This window comes from Trachypithecus francoisi, unplaced genomic scaffold, assembly GCF_009764315.1.
Source record: "Trachypithecus francoisi isolate TF-2019V2 unplaced genomic scaffold, Tfra_2.0 Lachesis_group4, whole genome shotgun sequence".
NCBI lineage: Eukaryota > Metazoa > Chordata > Mammalia > Primates > Cercopithecidae > Trachypithecus > Trachypithecus francoisi.
This window is the reverse complement of record NW_022681469.1, coordinates 8,007,274-8,022,061: the sequence shown is the minus strand read 5'-3', so window position 1 is coordinate 8,022,061 and position 14,788 is coordinate 8,007,274. Positions and strand designations below refer to the sequence as shown.

Genomic DNA, 14,788 nt, shown 5'->3' with positions numbered 1-14,788 from the left:
GTGGCCTTGTGGAAAGAGGGTCTTTAAAGAGGCAGTTGAGTTAAAATGAGTTCATAGGGGGCCCTAATCCAGTATGACTGGTGTCCTTCTAAGAAGATATTAGGACACACACACACACACACACACACACACACACGGACAGGGAGAAAGCAGCGCTTACAGGTTAAGGAGAGGCTTCACCAGAAACCAGTCCTGTGGACCCTGTATCTTGGACTCCCAGCCCCAGGACCGCCAGGCCTCTGTGGCGCTTGCCAGGCCCCCATCTGCAGCGCTTTGTTACGCAGCCCAATCGCGGACACCTAGGGCAGGGCGGCAGTGCAGGGGGTGACCTGGGCTCCCCTGGCAGCTGGGTGGGGACGAGGACAGTCTCACCTCCAGACAGATGACGGAGCCCTGGTGCTCCCGGAACACCCGCAGCTGCTCCCCACTCAGGATGTCCCATGCACGGATGGTGGCGTCGGTGCTACCCGTGAAGGCCGTGTGGCCGGGCGTGTCCAGCACCAGGCACAGCACTGCGCCCGTGTGGCCCCGCAGTGTCTGGTGGCAGCAGCCGCTGGCCACCTGCCATACCTTGGCCGTGCCGTCCGTGCTGCCGGTCACCAGGAGCCCCCCGGCCACGGCCTCCTCCACGCAGGGAGCGCTGGGGAGGTCCCACGGGCCAGAGTAGGCTAGAGGCAGCACGCAGTTTCGGTGGCCCCGGAACTCCCGGGACATCTGCCCCTTGTCCAGGCTCCAGACCCGAGCTGTCCGGTCATAGGAGCTGCTGAAGAGCTGGTTGTTGGCAACCAGGATCCTGGGGGCAAGAGGGAAGGGGTCAGGGATCAGAAGGCACGGGTTCCAGAATCCACACAGCCTCCCAACGGGCCACGCTCAGCACTGCAGCTAAAATAACCTCTCCCTGTGTCTGCCCAGCTTGCCACACTCACCTTCCAAAGTCCAGCTCAAATTGCTCCCACCTCCAGGAAGCCACCCTGATTCCCCTCATGCCCACCCTTCCTTGCCTGCCCCTAGGCAGGTACCTGTAGCAGGGACCAAGCTTATATACTCTCCTGGGATCCCTCCAACATCCCCACAGCAGCTCTCCAGGAGCAGCGGGAAGGGGGTAGGGGGAGGAGGTAGGGGAGCACAGCCCTCCCAGCTTGCCCAGCATTGAAAAGCTTCTGAGGATGCAGGGTTTTCAGCCTAAGACTGAGAAAGTCCAGGGCAGAGTGGGACATGCTGGTCACCCTGGGAACAGGGCCGGCTCAAGGGGCTGGGCCGGGGCACTTCAGATGAGGGCCCTGAGAGGCTGGAGAGTACTGGGAACTCCCATAGTGCACCAGGGGTGCTTGTGGGAGGCACAGCCAGGAATCACGCCGCAGCCAGTGGGGGCCTCTGCTGCCAGCTCTCATGGCAATCCCCATGCAGACTGAGGCCACAGCCTCAACAGGGTTCCAGCCACAGGGCTGGGAACTGGGGGCTGGGTAGCCAAGAGAGTCTGTCTGTGATACCCTAACTTGTATTAACCTAATTAACTCTCTCTTAGCTGAGAAAGCTGGACAGATGGACTCCATTTGGCTCCTTCATTTGCAAGACATTAAGGGTTCCTTACCGACCCTTCCTCAAGGACTTAACTTGTGCAAGCTGACTCCCAGCACATCAAAGAATGCAATTAACTGATAATTGCTGTTGCAATTAACTGATGCTGTGGCAAGCTACATCCGCAGTTCCCAGGAATTCGCCAGATCGATAGTACCTAAAGCCCCCGCATTTGTGTCCGGTTGATAGCGCCCAAAGCCCAACCTTATGATGGATTTAAAGCCCCTGCACCTGGAATTGTTTGCTTTCCTGTAACCATTTGTCTTTTTAACTTTTTTGCCTGTTTTACTTCTGGAAGATTGCTACAGCTAGACTCCCCCGCTCCCCTTTCTAAACCAAAGTATAAAAGAAAATCTAGCCCCTTCTTCGGGCCGAGAGAATTTTGAGCGCTAGCCGTCTCTCGGTCGCTGGCTAATAAAGGACTCCTGAATTCGTCTCAAAGTGTGGCGTTTCTCTCTAACTCGCTCAGTTACAACATGTCCATGCAGTGCAACTGACCAACCATGGGAGACCAAGGCCCCCCACACAGTATTCACGACTCTCCTTTCCATTTTGATGAAAACCAAGAGCTCCCCAGAAAAACACACATTTGTAGTAGCTGCACATTCAGTGCAGAGCTTTGCACAGAACCTCAGGGGGTCTGCACACACACCCTTGGTAAGAAGCCCTGCACCCAGAAGAGGAGACTGCCAAGGGATGCGGCCGTGGCTGCGCTGGAGCAAGATGCATCCCTGTCAGGGTGGGACCCTCCTGAATCAGGACCTCGGCCAGACCTGCTGCTCCTCCCGCCCTCCCGAGAAGGGCTTGCCGGCCAGCCTGGTGTGGACGGGAGACCCACTCAGGGGACAAGCCTGTTGCCTCCTGCCTCCGCAGGATCCCGACAGCATTCCTCACTTCCCACAAGCAGCTCAACAACAACACAGGCTGCACTCAAATGCCAACTACCCCTTTCCAGCTGGCTTCTTCCCTAAGACCCAGATAGGGTGATTTTCAAGAAATTGTTTTGTTTTGTTTTTGAGATGCAGTCTCACTCTGTTGCCAAGGCTGGAGTGCAGTGACGCGACCTCGGCTCACCACAACCTCCACCTCCCAGGTTCAAGTGATTCTCCTGCTTCAGCGTCCCGAGTAGCTGGGATTACAGGTGTTTTTAAAGGACATCATGCTTTGATGCTGCTGAGGCAAAGTGCCGGAGGAAGAGGGTGTAGTGGGAGGAAGGGAACCGCGGGAGGCCTTGGGGCATGGAGGCGGTGGCTGAGTCCTGCCTGGTGTGAGAAGGCAGGGACACCAGGCCACTGAACCATCGGTGACCCCGAAGCTCACAGGCCTGACCTGGCTCTGAAAACATGGGAGGAAGTGAGTTCCTCAGGGATCTCACTGATTTATGAGGACAGTTACTTAATCATGCAAATATCTACACAGAGCTGTGGGTTTGGAGCCGTGACTGATCCAAAATAGTGTGTGTATTGTATGTGTTGTGAGCACGTGTGTACATGCGTGCATGTGTATATGTATGTGTGTGTGCATGTGTGCACTTGTGCATGTGTGCTGTGTGTGATGTGCCTGCATGTACCTTGTGTGTATGTGTATGTTTTGCTTGTGTAAGTTGTGTCTATGTGTGTGCATGTGTGTGTTGTGTGCATATATGTAAATTGTGTATGGGTGTATATGTATGTTGTGTGCATGTTGTATGTGCATGTGTGTAATTTGTGTGAGTATATGTGTATGTTGTGTATGTGTGCACGTGTGTATGTGTAAGTTGTGTGTATGGTGTATATGTATGTTGTGTATGCACGTGTGTATGTGTCAGCTGTGCGTGCACATACAAGAGTAAACCTGGCCAAGCATGATTTCTACCTTAAATGGTCCAGTTTTGCTTTTGAGAAGCATAGGACAGTTGTGGGTTTGGCAGCTGAGGGCCCACTGGTCACTGCGGGCAGGCCTTCTCCCTGCTGAGCCCATCGTAGCCTCTGCCTGACTCACAGGAGGGTGCTCCCCAGCCCCATTCTCTTCTTCCTTGGCAAACTTCTTTCTCAGGGAAGTCAGGGTGCTGGGAAGGGCCAGTGGAGCCGTGAGCCCTGAGTTCTCTAGCCCCTTCTTTACCACCTTGTGGGCTGCCTGGGCAGGTCTCAGGGCCTCACCTCCTTCAGTTGAGGAAGGCTGGGGCCAGTCGGGCACCCTACCTGATGTCTGCATACCCCTCATTCACTCTAAGAAGTCCCTACATCCCTTCAGCCTCCTCCTCAGGGTGTCACCCAGCTCCCTGCCCGCCGACTATCAATTATTGGTTCTGGTTGCAGCCACCTGGGACTCCAGCGAGCTGGGCTGATGGCTCTCACTGCCTTTCCTGTCCCCCCTGTGCTGGTCCACTGAGTAGGGGTTCCCGTCAGAGCTCAACCAGCAGCATCCCTCTGGCGGGGTTCATCCTGTCTGGTCTGTGCCCCCAGCACCACCTTCAGGACCCCCCCCCCCCGTGCCAGCCTGCACCACCCTGTCTTTACTTGGGTCAGCTTCCAGGCAGCGCCCCTCCTCCAGTGCAGCTTCCAGGCCCAAGGGGCACCAGGAGGTTTCCCTCAGGAGTCCGAGGCGACCACCACAAGTGACTCCAACAGTGTCCAACTGATCTGATCAGCAAAGGAATTTCCATTGCTCAGCTCAGACCCAAATTAATTGAGAAAGGAACAATTCCAACCTTCTTGAGAAGGAGGGGCTGGGATATTTTCCACAGCCACAAAGAAAGGAGAGGCTTAAAAATACCCTCAACTCCATCTTCGGAACAATCCCCCACGCTCCTCCTCCTGCAAACCTTTGTCCACCATCGGGTCTCAATTAAACCATTTCCTATGGAATCTGTCCCCATCCATACGAGCTGCAGGCTCTGGTGCCTTTCCCTGCACCCAGCGGGGAGCAGGTGTGCCCCCAAGGGAAAAGCATCAGGCTCAGTTCAGGGGATGGGCATTGCCTCTCTGCCCCACATGCAGCCGTGGGCACTGAGCTTGCTACCTGTCCTGGGTCCATGTCATGGGGTGCCACTGACCACCTCCCAGCTGTTCACGTTTTTACTTCCCCAGAGAGCTGAGGGCCCTCACGTGCAGGGGCCCATTATCTCTGACCCCTCAGCCCCACCAGGGGCCCATGGTGAGACTCAGCTCAAGCCCCCAGCCAGGCTGACCTGTTCACAATGGACGTGTGTCCTCGGTACACCTGCAGACACTGCCCGGTCAGCACGTCCCACCTCCTGATGGTGCAGTCGGCGCTGCATGTGAAGGCGGCCTCATCCTCCAGCTGGCAGAAGGTCACATAGCTTTCGTGTCCTGCAGATGAGGGACAGGAGAGATACTGAGCATACTGGGGATGAGCATACTAGGGATGCCAGCTGCTGCTTTTCTTCTGGGAACAATGTTTGAAAAGGGAAGAAAGCAGGATGTAGAGAGTGTTGGAGACAAGCTGGAGTCAATTAGCATTTGTTTTGTTTTGTTTTTTTGAGAGAGTCTCACTCTGACACAAGGCTGGAGTACAATGGTACGATCTGGGCTCACTGCAACCTCTGCCTCCCGGGTTCAAGTGATTCTCCTGCCTCAGCCTCCTGAGTAGCTGGGATTACAGGTGCACGCTGCTACACTGGGCTAATTATTTGTATTTGTAGTAGAGATGGGTTTTCGCCATGTTGACCAGGCTGGTCTCGAACTCCTGACCTCAAGTGATCCTCCTGCCTCGGCCTCCCAAAGTGCTGGGATTACAGGTGTGAGTCACCGTGCCCAGCCCTCAACTCATCCTTTTTAAAGAATGACTTCAGTCTGAGTGATTCTCAGGAAGCGTGGGGTACCAGTGAGGCAGGACAGATAGTCACGGAAGTCACCATGTCCTCAGGACGCAGCAACCATGGCGACTGCGCCGTCAACACAGTAAGCCCCAGGATTCGCACTGCAGGCAAGCTCATTCAAGCAAAGCTGTCTCCAGTAGGGACTTTCCCCTGTAGAGAGCACGTGCACTTTGATTTTTACCTGTCCTCAGAGTGACACTTTGCTCATCACAATAGTAAAAACACAGCCCTGCATGGAGATGTAAGATGCCAGTGAGACATGTGACGTATGAACAGGGATGCACAGCCACTGTGCATGTGCACACAGAACATGCTTCCCAGCAACCCCCTTCCCCACCTGCTCACGAATAATCAGGTAAGACTCCGAAAAAGGGATCCTCCCTCCAGCCGGTCTCTGCTGTCTCATCCTCACAGGCAGCCCACACTGACTCCCCTCTCGGGGCATCCTGTCTATTCTGCACCTAACTTTCAGGGTATTCTTCCTCCGGTGCAATACATTGCTCTATGCTGCATCTCCTTTGCTGTGTGTCTCTTGTCTCAATTCTTTTAAACTAAGAAGACAAGAACTGAGGTTTCACAGCAGCCATCAGCAGCAGGAGCAATCCATGGGTACTCGCCTGCACCTTAAACCCTGTTTCCTCGGCTTCTACTTTTGCCTTCCTCCCTCATCTCCTTCCCTCCTCATTCTTTATCATCTTCTTTTAGTCTTTTTCAAACCTTTCAGCTTTTGCATTCCCCATTTCCTCACCTGGGATGGGGACAGTGCCTGCCTCACGGGATGTAGCGCAGACTGAGGACAGACGCAGTCGCGGAGGGAATGGCGCACGTTCACTATTTTTCTTACACTGGGGAGAGATACTGTGGTAGGCAGAATGACGGCCCCAAGACACCAGGTCTTCATCCCTGGAACCTGTCAATGTGACCTTACTTGGAAAGGGGTCTTTGTGGATGTGACAAGGTTAAGGACCTTGACTGAGGAGATTTTCCTAGATTATCCAGGTGGGCCCTGAATACAACCACAGTGCCTGAGCACTGGGGACCAGGAAGAGGGTGACTTGGTGTCTGTAGGGAGAACAGCGGCTGGGAGAGCAGGCATGCAGGGCTGGCTCCATGGGGCACCTCCAGGCCAGAGTCTGAGTGCTTAGCAGATGGCTGATGAGGCCAGAATGGAGGGCCAAGAGTAAAGGGCCGTGCCACAGTGTCTGGGGTCCCAGCACCTAAGCTACCCCACCGGCTGGCTGGGACTCTATCTCATGGGTGCAGTTAGATAGCTTGACTATTGCCCTGGCTGCCAGATCAATGTTCATGCCTCAGGCATTGCTTGGCAGCCCTGGGGGCCCTCAGGGTCTCTGATGCTAGGAGGGCCTTCCCTTCGGGTAAAGATGGTGTGTACACAGTTGTCCCCCAATATATACAGTTGTCCCCCAATACCCACCAAGGATTAATTCCAGGATCCCCTGCAGATACCAAACTCCACAACGCGCAGGTCCCTGCGGCGTGGCATTTGCCCATAACCTATGCAATCCTCCCACATACTTTAATTCATCTCTAGGTTACTTATGACAACCACTGCGATGCCTACACATCACTTCACTCGTGTGGATTCAACGTAGTACTCGGTGAGCAGCGAAGCCAAATTTTGCTTTTTGGAGCCTTGTGGAATTTTTTTTTCTTCCTGGATGTTTTTCATCTGTGGTTGGATGAACCCACAGGTGCAGAACGTGTTGGACAGGAAGGCCCAACTGGATTTGAGGAACTCAGGGACCAGGAAGTCAAATCAAAAGACTGTTAGAACTAAGAGCCATTTTACAGATGAGACAACGGACGAATTCAAACCTCCACACATTTGGGGGAATGTACTGATTCCACTAAGAGTGTTGATAGAATTGTAAAATTTCATTTAGACAGCTGGTACTGGGTAGACAGGGATTTCAAATTTCCTGGGTAGTTTCAAGCCAATTCCCATCCACCCCTTCCCCCGATCCCCTGAGTTTAAGTTCAGTTACTCTTGGAAAAACGCAACTTCCTGAGTTCTAAGAAACATAATTTAACAAAAAAAGTTTTCCCGTCTCCCTGGAGGGCATATACCAGGCTGCTAAGAAAACAATGCACGGGCCGGGCGCGGTGGCTCAAGCCTGTAATCCCAGCACTTTGGGAGGCCGAGGCGGGCGGATCACAAGGTCAGGAGATCGAGACCATCCTGGCTAACACGGTGAAACCCCGTCTCTACTAAAAAATACAAAAAAACTAGCCGGGCGAGGTGGTGGGCGCCTGTAGTCCCAGCTACTCGGGAGGCTGAGGCAGGAGAATGGCGTGAACCCAGGAGGCGGAGCTTGCAGTGAGCTGAGATCTGGCCAGTGCACTCCAGCTTGGGCGACAGAGCGAGACTCCGTCTCAAAAAAAAAAAAAAAAAAAAAAAAAAAAGAAAACAATGCACGGATTAAGTCAACATTTGAAGAAACTGCAGATTCTGTTTCCTTTAAAATACATGTCGGCTTAAACATTGAGGGCAATGTGTTTGCCAAAACACAGGCTAGATTTTTGCCAACCCCAGAGGGTTTATAAAATATTCTAAGATTGTCAATAAACTTTCCCTGGGAACAGATCCGTCCCACCCTCCCTGCTGCCACCAGGAGGGCTCAGCAGAGAGATCCAGGCTGGAGACACCCAGGATGGAAAGGTGGTCAAGGTGTACTGTGGGCATTCAGGTGCCGGGCACCTGCCTAAGGATCCTGTGGGGCCGATGCCAAGCCCAGCTGCTCCCGCCCCATCTCAGTCACAGGAAGGTGAAGCGCAGGAGTGAGTCGTATGTTAAGCCAAGAAAAGCACTTAAAAGCCAATGGCAGCTAGTGAGCTGTGGCATCTATACCTGGTGGAACTAAAGCCTGAAGCCAGAGATGCTGAAGACCTGAAATGAGGGATCACTTTATGACGTGCGTGAGGAATAAAGGATATATATGCAGATGATGGCAAATTGATAAGAATGTAAATACATACAAAGATTGAAGAAAACAGGCAGTGATGAAGGTTAAAAAAAACCCTCCATTTCTGAACCAGGCCAGGCTGCCCTGATGCCCTCTGCCCTGTGGCAGAGCCTGGCACTGAGCCAGCAGAGGCCCACAGCGGTCAGGGTTCTGCTGTGGATAGGCTCTTCCCCTGGGTTTCCAAGCAGTCACCCACATCTGCACACACACCCAAGTGAGTCACAGGTCAGAGCCGGGCCAACAGAGCATGTCCCCAACCCCAATCCCCATGTTCCACAGAATACTAACCAGGCCTCCACTGACCCAGGCCTGCGGGATCACCCTAGCAGGGAGGAGGCGGAACCAGGCCTGCCACCCCTGGAGCTGAGGCCCTCACCCCAACGAGGCACCCACCCCAACCCAGCGGACCCCAGGACAGAAGAGGGAAGGCATTGGGGAGGGCGGGTTCATCATACCTCCAGAGGCTGCAGGGATTGTGCAGAATAAGCAAAAAGGCCAAACTAAAAATAAATATTTCTGAAGGGATGAAGAATGCAGATAAGATGCAGTTATTATGTTCAAAGAACATGCTGAGGCCGATAGTTTCCTGCCAACGTAGCGCCTGCACACCCTGAGGACTCACTGGAAGTTGCAAGTCAAACTGCTCCCTCCCTCACCACCCCATGCAGGAAAAGCAGCTCAGAGCTTTGGACGCGGTGGTGGCAGGTCTCTGCTGGCGGTGGGCTGCAGTGGGCCTGTTGCCCCAGACTTGCATGGAAGCTGTGTCTCCCTTCCCTGTGTCCCAGCTTTAGACAATGGACTGGACAGCTGCCCTGGTGGCCACAGGGGGCAGGGATGGTATTGCTGACCTGGCTTACTCCAGCCCTTGTAGCACAAGGGTTATTTTCACTTGGGAAAGCCCCACTGAGCCTGCTGTCCAGGACTGAGCCTTCCTCTGCTCCCCAGTCCCCCTCTTTTCCACCCTGCCCCCACCAACTACATGAACACCACAGTGGGCTCACTCTTATCTAAGACTCCCACTGGGTTAGATAAAAGGGAGCCCACCGTGGGTTCAGACAAGTGGGAGCTGCAGGTGGAGACTCTAGGTCAGGATATGTTCCCCTCCCCCAGCTCCGACCCTGCAGGGCTCCCTCAGACTGGCTGTGGCCATCCAACCTGGAAGGAAGCCCTCTCAGCTGTTTCTAGGATGCAGTGGCTGCATCCCGGACTCAGGCCCAGAAGAGGTGGCAGCCTTGCTGGTCCGAGCCACAGTCACTGTGGTTCTTTTATGCTCCACCTGCATTTTGCAGAGTGTCCCTTTATGAAACTCTCCTGGTAGAACCCAGTTTTGAGGGTGCCGGCACCCTGAGGCAGGTGACATCTGGGCCCAGAAGCACCGACAGTGTGGCTGAAGTGGACACTGCAGTGGCCACCAGAGACTTGTAGCAAATCTGCAAGGCCCCACTTTGAACCAAGACCTATGCAGCTTGGCTTTCTGGACTTCTCCGGTGGGAGCGGTCACTTGCCCCCAAGCCATGTGAGGCTGCTGTAGCTCTTGTTACTGGTGTGCTCCAGGCCTCCTTCAGCCCAGTCTTCCCCGCCACTGCTCTCCTGCCAGGTTTCACAGGGAATCTCCTATGCCACAGGCTCCCAGCAAATGGGAATGTGTGGTTGTACCCAGGAAATGAAACACAATCCCCACCCCCTCATGTTAGATGCCGAGGAAGCGAGTGGGACAGCCACAGTGGGCTGCCACGTTCAGGCTGAGTCCCCTACTCAACTGGAACAGGATAGGATAGGTACCACCATTTTGGAAAATGTCACTCATCTCACCAAACCAGTAAAGTGCCCCCAAGTAAGGAGATACCCAATGAATAAACCTGAAAAAGAGGGGGTCAGGGATAAGCACGTGGCAAGTAATTCTTCTCTTTGCAGAGTAATTGCAATGAAGCCTTGTTCACTGTGAGCCAGCCCCTGACTGCCCCTGCTGCCATGAACACAGCCAGAGGTCTCCAGAGGAAAGACCTCTAGAGAAGTCTTAGGAGTCGCCAGCCCCAGCCGCTCTGCCCAAGACATCCAGGACTGGCCAACCACAGGCTCCTGTGGGCCAGAGCTGTGCAAGGACCAGGAAGGAACCGGAGTGGAAAGAGATCTAGATTTAGAGTGAGGACGCTTCTAGGGATGGGGCCACTACAGACTAGCCGTGTGGTCCGGACACAACTTCCCCCGCAGCGGCATCGGGGGTAAGAGAAGCGCCATGCAGTCTTCAGAAGCCCTCTCTGCCACGGACTAGCTGCGGCACCCTGGACAAGTCCTGCAACCGCACCGCGCCTCCAGGGATGTTGGCGACAGCACCCACCCCATTGTCGGTGGTATCTAGAAAAAACGGGAATGCCATGTGTGCTGCTAACGAATCTGCACCTCCCACTCTCCTCTGTAAACTGGTGTCAATCCCACCCGCCTCAAAGTCGTGAGGATTACCATTACACAGTAACAAAGCACAGAGATGTGTATTTATAAAATATAGGGCACTAAACACATGTTAAGACGTTTTAATATTTCACTGATACAAAAAAAATCCTGCGGGAGAAAGGAACTGGCAAGACCTTGCTTTCCTTGGGGGTCCACACAAAAGGACTGTCACACACTCGCGATGACTCTTACAAGTTGAGTGTATCAGCAGAATCTCAGGATAAAGAAAGATGACCTCTGTCCCCGTCCTTGAAAATTTCTGAAATGCCAACCCATATAATAGCAAAAATAATCCTAGCAAAATGGGCTGCAGTTCTTTCATTCCAGTTTCGTGCTTGAGTGAGGACAGCCCTGCCCTCAATTAGGACAGAAGGTCGGGCACCCTCCCTGGAAAGTCAGTGTAAGTACCTCAAGGGGACAAGCAGCCGTGAGGGTCACCAAAGTGGGTGTGAAGGAAGGAAGCGCAGGTGCCAGGCACAGAGCTGGGCAGGAGGGTAGGTCCTGGAGGCTTGGTGAGGCTCCAGAGCTGCCATGGGGGCAAAGCCAAGGACCCACCAGGCCACAGGCAGTCTGGCAAAGCCTGGAGTCCCACTGGGGAGAAAACCCACCTAATGAGCTGGCCTCCCACAATCCATCATCCCCAGCCCAGGGGCTCCCAGGGCCAGCTGTGCATAAGAACCAACCAAAAGCTTGTTAGAAATGCCAATCCTAGGCTGGGCGCAGTGGCTCACACCTGTAATCTCAGCACTTTGGACGGCCAAGGCTGGTGGATCACCTGAGATCAGGAGTTCAAGACCAGCCTGGCCAGCACGATGAAGCCCCATGTCTAATAAAAATATAAAAAAATTAGCCAGGCATGGTGGCGAGCACCTATAATCCCAGCTACTCAGGAGGCTGAGGCAGGAGAAAGGCAGGAGAATCACTTGAACCCAGGAGGCGGAGGTTGCAGTGTACCAAGATCATGCCACTGTACTCCAGCCTGGGCAAGAAGAGTGAAACTCCATCTCAAACAACAACAACAAGAAATGGCAATTCTACAGCTCTATTCACGGAGGACTGCATCACTGGATCCCAGGCCTGGGGATCTGCATTTCGGAAACCACCCACCCCTCTGCCCCCAATACAGTCTTATGTTTGGGAGCAATACCAACTGGACTTTACATTTCTAAAAGACCTCACATTTTCCATTCCTGGTTGAATGCCTGTAAGTGTGTGTGGCTGTTTGGGGGCGATGTGTGTTAGTTTGTGGCTACCTCTCCATTATCCACACCAACTCCCAAGTAACCGGTAATCCAAAAGTCATCCCTGTTGGGTTTGAAATAGCTACCCTATTTCTTTTTTGTTTTTGTTTTTGTTTTTGAGACAGAGTCTGGCTCTGTCACCCAGGCTGGAGTGCAGTGGCACTACCTCAACTCACTGTAACCTCTGCCTCCTGGGTTCAAATGATTCTCCTGCCTCAGTCTCTCGAGTAGCTGGAATACAGGCGCCCGCCACCACGCCCGGCTAATTTTTTGTATTTTTATTAGACACAGGGTTTCATCATGTTGGCCAGGCTGGTCTCAAACTCCTGACCTCCGGTGATCCACCCTCCTTGGCCTCCCAAAGTGCTGGGATTACAAGTGTGAGCCACTGCACCTGGTCAACTGCTCGTATTTAAAACCATCAGTATCAGGATTAGCCAATATTGGGGCTAATATCCTAGCTAAGTTGGAAGACCTGGGCGAGGCCACAGAGGGTTCACTGATGATGATGGAAAAGCCGGCGGTGATAAAGAACTACCCACAACAGAAAGCCTCCCGGCTCATCCACTGCATGTGCTACCTGGGCGGTAGGAGGGCCAGAGCTGAAAGGGACCTCACAGTGCACGGGACAGGCCCAGGGGAAGGTGAACCAGAGGCACACTGACCTCCTGAATGAGTACAGGACACAAATAGAAATCAACAGGCATGCAGGCGGGGTTTACAGCAATGAGAGGGCTCAGACTGCCATCTACCCCTCACTGGCTGTGCGACCTGGGCAAATTCCTTAACTCCCAGCCCGCTTCCATGTCTGTATATGGGGTAACATAGTGTGACGACGGCACATTTCTCCTTCTCCGCACCGCTGGCCCTTAACAAGCCCCTATTATTACTATGATAGTTGTCAACAGGAAATGCCCGCAGAAGAGCACAATTGGCCAGAAAGAGGCCACAAGGCACCTAGACAAGGGAAGCTTTGCTTAGAAGGAGTATAGGTTTAACTTTTTGTTTGTTAACATTGTTGTCAAGGGAGATTTCCTGAAGCTGGTTGACAAATGATCTTCGCCTTTGTAGCGGACGCCCCCCAGCTGCACCCTGCTCTGCACCCGCACTCCACCCCCAGACCTCACCCTGCCCTGCCGAGCGCTCAATAGCCACATGGTGGGCCCAGACAAACGCTCTTCCACGAGTGTGCCGGGATGAGCGGGGGCTGGACTTCTAGAAAGGGATCTGCGGGCGCAGGAGCTGGGGTCCGCGGTCTGGGGCCGGTGAGCAACGGCGAAGAGGGCAGGGAGGGGGTGGGAGGGTCTACCTTGCAGGAGCGCGCAGCACTGGCCGTCGGCGGTGCTCCAGAGCCGGGCCGTGCCGTCCTCGCTGCCCGTCAGCAGGCGCTGCCCGTCGGGGCTCAGGCTCAGCCAGTTGATGCCCCCGCGGTGGTCGGCGCAGACCTTCAGGGCCGACCCTCCGCCCCCCATCCCGCTGGCCCGGCGGGGGACAAGAAAGAGCTGCGCCCCGCTAGGAAGGGGCGCCCCGGGGTCCGCGCGGCGGCTCCGTACGGCAGCGGCCCGAGGCCATCGCAGGGAACTGGGACGCCGACTCCTGCGGAGGCATGCGACGAGGGTGAAGGACCCTAGCTCCTCGCTGCCTCCAGCCTCTGGGCCCGCGAACCCAGGGCGCTGCGGGGGGCGCCCCACTCCCGACCCCCGCCCTGGGTAGAGCAGTCCTGGGCGCGCGGGCAGAGAATACCTCCTTCCCGGCACCGCTCGGAGGACCCACACCCCACCGGGCGAGCCAGGCAGCGGCGTCTCGAGTGCACAAGGAGCCCCCAGCCTCCTCTCGCGCCCACGGGGCGGGGGCGGGGAGAGGAACATGGGAAGCCGAGCGCCCCGCGCCCTCCCTGGCCGAGCGCGGAACAATACGGTCCAGCCTGGCTCCTCCTCAGAGACCACCCCTCACCCGATCCCCTCCCACTTCTCGGGCTGCGTCCCAGCCCCCATCCCGCGCGCCCGCAGCCTACTCCCCCCACCCCCGCCGTCACTGCGCGGATCCCGGGGACCGCTCTACGTGAGACCCTCCCAGCTGTCAGGGCTGCGCCTCTGGGCTCTGCCCTCTGCCACCTCCGCCGCTGCCGCCTGGGTCCCCTGAGCCTAGGGCCGGGACGAGGGAGAAGGAGGTGGACAAAGGGTCCGGGTGGGGAGAACCGCGCGCCAGGAACTCATTTGGGGCGCAGCTCCACCGACCCCTCGGCTGCTCGCCTCCACCAGGCAAGCCAGGTCCTCCTATGCTCTGAGCCCTAAGGATCCTGCCCGAGGAACTCTCGGGGACTTGGGGATGGTCCCCCGATGGAGGGTGCGACAGGGAAAGCCCCGAGTCCGCCCTCCCTGGGAAATCACGTGCACACCCCGGATTCTACTTTGGTCCGGCCGGAGTGGGGATGGGGTGTGAGCCGCTGACGGGTCGGTGGAGCCGGGATGTCAAGTTCATCTTCCAGCCGCCGCAAGCTCCCTCGGCCTGGCGCACCTCTGATGGCCCCCAGGGTCGGCCTGAACCCTCCTGGAGTGCCTGGCGGCTGGTTTCCATTAGGGCAGTTCCGGCACCGACTTCGCTGGGGGCGGGGAAGGTGACCCCCCCTACTCGGATCCCCCAGGTCCTAAAGGTAGCAGGATTTCCAGAACTCTCCAGGGCTCTCTCAAGAGCCTGGGGAGCAAGGCAAGGAA

The 14,788-nt window shown here is 55.4% G+C and overlaps 1 protein-coding gene across 4 annotated transcripts in view; it reads right to left on the bottom strand.

Annotated features, from left to right (window-relative positions):
- Positions 1-14,464, bottom strand: part of WDR86 (WD repeat domain 86) — a 31,380-nt gene extending 16,916 nt beyond the window's left edge. For all 4 annotated transcript variants that reach the window (XM_033194730.1, XM_033194729.1, XM_033194732.1 and 1 more), the window contains exons 1-3: positions 13,384-14,464; positions 4,748-4,889; positions 373-793 (exon numbers count right to left, since the gene is read on the bottom strand). In XM_033194730.1, the coding sequence (XP_033050621.1) occupies positions 373-793; positions 4,748-4,889; positions 13,384-13,942 (1,122 nt within the window). In that variant the 5' untranslated portion in view covers positions 13,943-14,464. The remainder of the gene's footprint in view (positions 1-372; positions 794-4,747; positions 4,890-13,383) is intronic.
- Between the last annotated feature and the right edge of the window lie 324 nt (positions 14,465-14,788).